This window comes from Musa acuminata, chromosome BXJ1-3, assembly GCF_036884655.1.
Source record: "Musa acuminata AAA Group cultivar baxijiao chromosome BXJ1-3, Cavendish_Baxijiao_AAA, whole genome shotgun sequence".
In the NCBI taxonomy this organism is placed as follows: domain Eukaryota; kingdom Viridiplantae; phylum Streptophyta; class Magnoliopsida; order Zingiberales; family Musaceae; genus Musa; species Musa acuminata.
The window spans coordinates 33,503,096-33,511,701 of NC_088329.1; the positions used below are offsets into that span (position 1 = coordinate 33,503,096).

General features: G+C 42.6%; 1 protein-coding gene across 1 annotated transcript; it reads left to right on the top strand.

Moving 5' to 3' along the window:
- The first annotated feature begins 5,729 nt into the window (after positions 1-5,729).
- LOC135625129 (GDSL esterase/lipase At5g45670-like) lies at positions 5,730-8,304 on the top strand. The gene is made up of 5 exons (XM_065129483.1): positions 5,730-6,165; positions 7,099-7,223; positions 7,298-7,543; positions 7,623-7,875; positions 7,947-8,304. Exons 1-5 carry the CDS (start codon positions 5,913-5,915, stop codon positions 8,168-8,170), a joined length of 1,101 nt encoding a protein of 366 aa, XP_064985555.1. The 5' UTR covers positions 5,730-5,912; the 3' UTR covers positions 8,171-8,304.
- The last annotated feature ends 302 nt before the right edge of the window (positions 8,305-8,606 follow it).

The following is an 8,606-nucleotide window of genomic DNA, read 5'->3' on the forward strand; positions in this document are numbered from 1 at the left end:
GTGTTGCAAATATTCATGATAAATATTTACAATGACGTGTTGCAAATATTCATGATAAATATTTACAATGACTTGAATTCGACTTGAATTCAAGGTTCTATCAATATGGCATATTGATAGGGGGAGTTTGTTTAAACTCCGGGGAGTTAAGGTTAACTCTGTTAGTCATCAATTAGTTGTCATCATCAAAAATGGGGAGATTGTTGAATCTCGGATTTTGATGATGAAACTAATTGATTGTTTTTATATGTTTAACTGCATTTTGAGTGATGTAGGTCTACTCGATCAGAATTAGATAGTTGACGCAGGAGGAATTGACGTTGCGCCGGAGGAGATCGCGTTAGGATATTGGATGGCAGAACGCTTCGGACGTCGGGCATCGGGCCAAGGAGAGCTGAATTGCGCCAAGGATATTGGGGTTGTGGAGGTCAACCGCCGATTGGGCAACAAACCGCAAGAGAGGACAATGCACTGAAGAATCGGACGAAGCGCCAACCAATGACGTGCCGGGCAACAGAATGCCAATTTGCATTTTAATAATTGTCAAGATCGGAGTAGAGTTTTAGCTTGTGTGTGCAGGATTAACTACGATAACGACGAAGACATAAAGCAAAACAAAGTGTCAGAGTCAAGCACGAAGGATTCGTTGCGAGTTCGAGAGTTCGACGGAAGTCCGAAGGTTCGTCGGGAATGCTACCGGAACTAGCCGAGAATGAGTAGGGAGCTTGCCGAAGGGTTTTTCGGAAGCTCGCCGGAAGGTTCGTTGGAAGTTCGCGGAGCTCACCAAGAAAGATCGGAGCTGGCCGAAGAAGCTCGTTGGAACTCGCCAAGATCAAATCGTGAAATCTAGGAGCTTGCCGGGAGTCCGCAGAATGGTTTCCGAGAGTTTATCGGAAGACCGTCGGAAGTTCGCCGGGAGCTTGCCGGAAGAAGTCTTGACTTACAGACTTTGTAATAGCTTAGAAAATGTCTTTAAATTTGTAGTTAACATATTACTTAGGGTTAGGATTAGGTGTTAATCCTATAAACCAAGTAGGGGCCAATTGGGCTCTAGTTTGGATTGGTTTGGGCCAAGTTTGGAGCCCAACCAGTGAGCTGAAATAGATTTGGCGGTGGCACCGCCCAGCACCCGAGAGCCAGGCAGTGGCACCACCAGTCCACTGTCAATGTCAGACACTGACAGGCGGTGGCACCGCCACTGACAGGCGGTGGCACCGCCAGCATCGGGAACCAAAGAGAATTCAAATTTTGGAGCCCAAATTTGAATCCTCTTGAGGCCTATAAATACCCCTCAAATCTTAGATGAGATAACAACCTTTTGAGAAGCTAGAAGTTGAGAAAAGCTTTAGGAAAAGTCTTGTTTTCAATAGCTTGAGTGTTTACCTCCTTTCTTTTCATTGAAATATTTGTAAAAGGGTGAACCACTTGAAAGAGGTTGTAAGAGGGGTGTATGAAGGAGGTTGATCTTCGCCTAGTAAAGGAAGATCATTAGTGGATGCCGGTGGTCTCGACGGAAGAGGAATCGAAGGAGTGGATGTAGGTCACGATTGACCGAACCACTATAAACTACCGTCTTCTCTGGTTTGCATTTACTTCCTGCTATTACCTTACTGCAAACCCCTTCAATAGCTTACTGCCTTCAAGTTAAAATGCAATCGAAACGGTTTCAAACGAAACGTTGCTTTTATCGTACGAAGTTTTCGAAAGTGTTTAAATCGTCGAAAGTTTATCATACTTTACCGTTGCACTAATTCACCGCACCCCCCCCCCCCTCTTAGTGCCGCTCCGGTCCTAACAAAAAATAGCAAAAATTGTTAGCTTGCACTTCTCAAAAGAGAAGAAAGAACTTGCTATCTTGAACATCACCAAGAATTGCTAGCTTGCTATCTCAAAAAAAAAAGAAGCTAAATCTGCAAACTTGCACAACTCAAAATTATTGCTAGCTTGTATGTTGTAAAATTTGTATATCTCATTGCTAGATGCATTTTTCCTTTTTGTTGATGAGAAAGGAGGAGAAGTAATGATGATAATTTGAATCATATGTGGTATGATGTATTTTTATATTTTGAAACATTGCATGATTTTTTGAATTTAAAAATTCTGTCAATGTGACATTGATAGGGGGAGTTAAGCTTAACTCTATCATCAATTGGTTATCATCATCAAAATGGAGGAGATTATTAAATCTCGAATTTTGATGATGAAACCAATTGATAAAGTCATAATCTAATGTGCGTTTAAGTGACGCAGGACTAACTTCGATCAAAAAAAATAAATCAATTAAAGCTGGAGGAATCAGATGTTGGGCCGGAGTTGAACATGTTAGGAGATTAGACGTCAGGCCGAAGGATCGATCGACGTGTCGACAGAAAGCTTTGTGCCGTGAGTTCGGGCATCAGGCTGAAGGATTGGACATTGCGCCGAGGAGATCGGAAGTTACGGGTGTCAACATGCCGATTGGGCAATACGTCGAAGGAGAGGATGATGCGCCGAAGGATCGGACGAAGCGCCGGAAGAACTAATGACATGTTAGACAATAGATGATTTGTGCTTTGTAATAATTTATTTATATCGAGTTAGTTTAGGTCATAATTAGGTTAGCTTAGAATGTAATTAGGTCAACTCAATTAGACCCGAATTGGGGCTGTTTTGGGCCAAGAGAAAGGCTTATTCAGTGATCCAAAAGTTGGGTCAAGTAGTGGCATCGCAGTCTCCGAGACAATCTCCAAGACTATGTCAAACGGTAGTATTACCCAATGTCAAGCGGTGGTACCGCCCAGATATAGTCTTCCAGAATATGTCAAGCAGTGGTACCGTTAGACTGGGCAGTTATACCGCCTAGTGTCAGTGCTGTAGGCGATGGTACCGCCAGGACCCAAGAAACCCAGGATGAGACCTTTTTTGGCTCTATTTTTGAAGTCATTTAGGGTCTATAAATACCTCAGCTATTCCTATATGGAAAAGCACGAATTAGACCAGAAAGGGGTTGTTATTCTGGGTTATAAAATTGCTAAAGTCTTCCTCCTTACTTTCTAGTTTTGAGATAATTTAAGAGATTTGTGAGGCTTGTAAGGGTTGTCTACTAAACCCGTATAAAAGAGAAAGAGTGTAAAAAGGTAATTGGTCTTCACCAATTGAAGGAAGACCATTAGTGGATGACCTCGACAAAAGAGGAATCGGGAGTAGACGTAGGTCACAACGATCGAACCACTATAAATCGGTTTGTATTTCTGTTTTAGTATTTATCTTTATTGTAAACTATTTTACTTTCTCATTACTTTAGGTCACACTCTTACGAACGTTTTCAAAGTTAAACATTATCGAAACGATTTTATCGTACGAAGATTTTTGAATCGACGTAATTTTTACGTACGCACTAATTCACTCCTCCTCGCCCTCTCCCCCCACCCTCTTAGTACTAACTTGATCTTAACAATATCGACCCACTATTTTTCCTGCAAAGATCGAGTGCAACTCATCCCCACCTTGGAGTCAACTCCCAACCTACCTCTCTCTCTCTCTCTCTCACCCATTTGAGATAAAGACCACTCCTTACTAACCCCTGGGTGAAGGCATAAAGATGCATAACAATCCCTTCTGCTTGTATCCTATTAATATTATATTAATATTTTCTGTATTTAACATATTTATATGGGGATTCATATGATTTTAAAAATAAAATAAATAATCTTATTTGCTTAAACATCATCAATTATATTAATATAAAATATAATATATCAAAAAATATGAGAAAAAGATAATTTCAATATTCCTTTCGTTTCTTGTTAAAATTATTTTTTATCACTAAAATTATTAAAAATGAGAGGATATTAAAATTATATTTTTTTGATATTCGGATAAATAAGATTATTTATTTATTTTAAAATTATAAAAATTTTAATATATATTTTTTAAATAAAAAAACTTATGATGTTAATAATATTTAAGTACAGGAGATATTGATGACAGGGTAGGTGGCATCATAAAGATTTGTCCTCTTGAGCTATTACGTGTAGGCACCGGAAGTGGCAGAAGTCGCGGTGGGTTGGCTATCCGATTTGGTACCAGATATCTTAGGTGGAATAATATTAGATGCAGGCATGCCATCTTATCTTTGAGCTGTAAGTACATACAAGATTTGAAATCATGATCCGTCACAATCTTAAAGATTTAATCCGATGTTACAAACCCGACCCGTTGTCATTATTGGATGTCTTCATGGAGGCATGCATGTGGGTCAGTCCCCAACTGGCTCGAATCGGATTCAGATTTGGGATCGCAAAGTGTCATTATTGGAATTATCCAACACTATATGATAAGCTTGATTACAGCCGTCCACGTAATTCCCGAATTTTCACGCCGACATCCCGAGTCTATCAATCAGCCATCGGACCACCGTCTATCCGCCGACGGATCCGCTGCTTTAAAAGTCGCGCTTCTTTAATTCGATGGGCCACCAAGTGTTGTCGTTTTCTTCTGGACAAGAACAGACATGGCCTTTAACTATAGGAAGAAGGAGAACCTTTATTGCTCACTCAATTTGGATAGGTGCCACGGGACAAATCAATGGACATCACCTTCCATGTGATCATTGATCGGAGATGGATCTATAAGATAAAAGAACATTAAAGAAATTTTATCGAAGATGCTTTATTAATATATTAACATATCCCTTTCCTATTTATATAGGAGGAAGAATTTTCCTCAACAGAATAAAGGATTTCCCTCAACGGAGTGGAGAGATTTCCTCGTATAATTGGAAAAATCTTATTTGCTATCATACTCCCGCAAAGATGGTACTTCTATGAAGGAAATAATTTACGAGCCAAAGGCTTCGTGAGTAGGGCAAGAGCAGATCATTAATGCTATTGTTGTTGTTGCTACGGTTGCGACAGCGACGACTGCAGCAGAGGAGAAAGCTACAATAGAGGTGCAGTAGAGGAGGATTTTCCTTAACAGAATAGAGGATTTTCCTTAACAGAATAAAAGTGCAGCAGAGGAGAAAGCTACAATAGAGGTGTAGCAGAGGAGGAAGTTACAATAGAGATACAACAGAGGAGGAAAGGTGGGGCAGTGCTGGTGAGTACAGCACTAGAGACACCATAGCGGAAAAGAACAGACGTTGGCACAGAATGGTAGTGGAGAAGACAGTTGCCATTCGTCGAGGAGGAAAGATTTGTCGTACCGATGACCTGACGATGGAAAAGTAATAGTAGGAAACCTTTTCTTTTGCTGCCGGAGGTGAAAAAGCAAAAGTGATGAGTCGGCAACGAAAAGAGAGCTTGCTCTAGGTAAACAACTCCAAAACCATAATGGAAAGAATAAAAAATAAAAATAATTATTGAAGAAGCTTTATTGAAGTAGCTCGTATAGTTGGAAAAATCTTATCTGCTATCGTTACATTACATGCATTATAAAGTAGGTTTATGCCAGTGAGCTTAAGTTTTTGAGCTGTGATGATGTTCGATATCTATGTATGATATCTCTGTCATACTTCTTCCCACTTTGAATACATTCGACCTAAACATCGAAGAAGAAGCATCTTATCGGTCCATTAATTCAACCATGGACATGCTCCTCTATATCTACCATGGTACACTGCAATTTAATTGGCCGCGTTGTACCTTCCCAGAAGTGAGTTGGTGAAAGCACATATTAGCTGAAGGGTAATTTTTCTCCATCCACATTTGGTCAGTCGTGGCCATGGAAGGGACCTGAGAAGTGGAAGATGCATGGCTGCTGCTCCATGTCTTCCGCGTTAAGCTTTTGAGCACTTTAATGCTATCAACCAACCCTAATCACATAATCCATCCTACTCTCCGTCCCCTATAAACACACCCATATGTTCTTCTTCTGGCTTCTGCCCTTCCTCCTCTCATCAGACACCCGCATATCTACTCCAGTCCTTCTCGATGGCTCGCGTTGAGCTCCGGCAGGCGGTGCCGGTGACATGTTGGCTGCTGTTGCTGTTCTCCGCATTCGGATCAGTTCGGCCGGCGCCGCAAGTCCCATGCTACTTCATCTTCGGAGACTCCCTCGTCGACAATGGCAACAACAACAACATGGCGTCGTTGGCGGTGGCGAACTACCCGCCCTACGGCATCGATTTCCCCGGCGGCCCCAGCGGAAGGTTCAGCAATGGCTTGACCACCGTGGACGCTATTGGTGTGCCGATTCCTGCCATGACTACTATGCCTTCTCATTTCTTCTTGCTTGCTAATAATCAATCATACAACTTGCCGACTTGCAGTGTCTGCCACACTGATAGATTCCTTTTCGCTCAAATGGCGATTTAGTAGCATGTACTTCGTCTTTTCCTCTTTTGGTTTCTCTTGCAACAAATTTTGCTTCCTACTTAGTTGCAGGAGAAGGTAGAATTGTTCTTGTCTCGTTGCAGTCTCGATCTCTCTTTTCTCAGAGATAAGATCTCATAGGGTGCATCTTAGATCTCCCTCCTCAAGTTTGATGTTGACGAGAGTCTTGTGCATTGGACCACCACATCTTACTTTCCTTCAGGCAGCTCACCGCAGGATCACACTAATCACGCCTTTCCATTTAGCAAAGCTTTTCTGTTTTTGGCGTTTGATCCGTCATATTATTCATTAAGGATGATGCTCACGAGACATCAACGAATCAAATTTATAGTAGGTCGTCTTCTTCCTCTGCATCTGGTGGCTGCCCACAAGCACATGCTTTAACTGACCACAGTGCCGAGAAATAAATGGTAGGCACAGATCGACATCTACCATAGGACTTGGGAAATAAATGTTGGAAAGTAATCGATCGACGTCCTCCCACCCCCAACAAACCCCCCCTCCGCTGCATGGCTCTGCACCGCTTTGATTGCCTCTCTCCGATTAACTCTGTGATTAGGTAGGGTTCTTCCAGGTCCATTTATTGCTTTCACATGAGGCTTCCCTGTGGAAAAGAGCAGGTTGGTCTCCAAACACTTACACCATGAATAATTACTACTACTTTCACATGGCCCTCTGCTGATCTTATCCACCTGGATTTTCTATTTTCATGTTTGATGATTCTATGTTGGTCTTGAATTAGAGCATGAGATTGTTGGGTGCTTAAATCTGTGACTTTGTGCAGCTGCACTGTTAGGTTTCGAGGACTTCATCCCACCCTACGCAAACACAAGAGGGCAAGCACTGCTCTCCGGCGTCAACTTCGCGTCTGCGGCTGCTGGAATACGGGAGGAAACCGGGCGGCAACTGGTTCGTCATCTCTGAACCTGAACACTTGCTTCCCGATCCAGAGCTAGCGATTCTGAGCGAGTTTGGGGTTGCAGGGTGGGAGAACTCCTTTCAGCGGCCAGTTGCAGAACTACCAGCAAGCCGTGCAGCAGATGGTCAACATCCTGGGCGACGAAGACACTGCAGCGAACTACCTTAGAAAGTGCATCTTCTCCGTCGGCATGGGCAGCAATGACTACCTCAACAACTACTTCATGCCGGCGTTCTACCCGACCGGGCAACAGTACACCCCGGAGGAATACGCCGACGACCTCATCTCACAGTACGCTCGGCAGCTAAAGGTCGGTTTCGTGTTCCTTTCGTTTCTGCTTGCCGTAGCATGCAGCAGCGTCGTCAGTAGCTCGTTCATCTGTGATTCAGGTACTGTACAACTACGGGGCGAGGAAGGTGGCGTTGATAGGAGTGGGTCGGGTGGGGTGCAGCCCTAACGAGCTTGCGCAGCGAAGCCCTAATGGCATCACCTGCGTCGAGGAGATCGACAGCGCCATTCGAATCTTCAACTCGAAGCTGATGAGACTGGTGGATGAGTTCAACACCTTGGACGGTGCACACTTCACCTACATCAATGGTTATGGGATCTTCGATGACATCTTGAAGCATTCTGCAGCTTACGGTACCTTTCCTACTTCATCTTCTATGCATGAAGGATCTGTGGAAGAAGACGTTGTGATTCTTGGGTTGCAGGTCTTAGGGTTACCAACAGGGGGTGCTGTGGAGTGGGAAGGAACAATGGCCAGATCACATGCTTGCCCTACCAAGCTCCATGCCCGGACAGGAACAGGTACCTCTTCTGGGATGCCTTCCATCCATCAGAAGCTGCAAACATCATCGTCGGCAAGAGGTCTTACAGTGCTCAATCTCCGTCTGATGTCTACCCCATGGACATCCGAACCCTAGCACGTATCTGATGTCCTCCCATTAGGGTTGACGCATGAGTGATCTTTCTCCTACTAAACTGTCCTTTGTCGTTGTTTACTTTAAAGAAGGTTCCTTAATCATTATCTTTTGATCGAGGAATCAGATAAGACTCGTTTACCCTTCACCGCTGTTCTACCGTTGACGCATGCAAGTTAGATCACTGGATCAAAGGGCCAAACTCCACGATATATGAATGGTATAAAAAGAATATATGAATTATTACGAAATACTTGTCCACATATTAAATGAAAAAAGTACTAAAAGAAAATATGATTATATAAATATTAGAAAATAGAAAAAATATTGAGTAAATTCTTAAAAAAGAGTTTGTATTTTTTAAAAATTCTCAATTAGCATCTCAACTTTCAAAAATTTTCACAAAGTATTATTTTTTAATGATGATATTATATTCATCCGCTGCCTCCG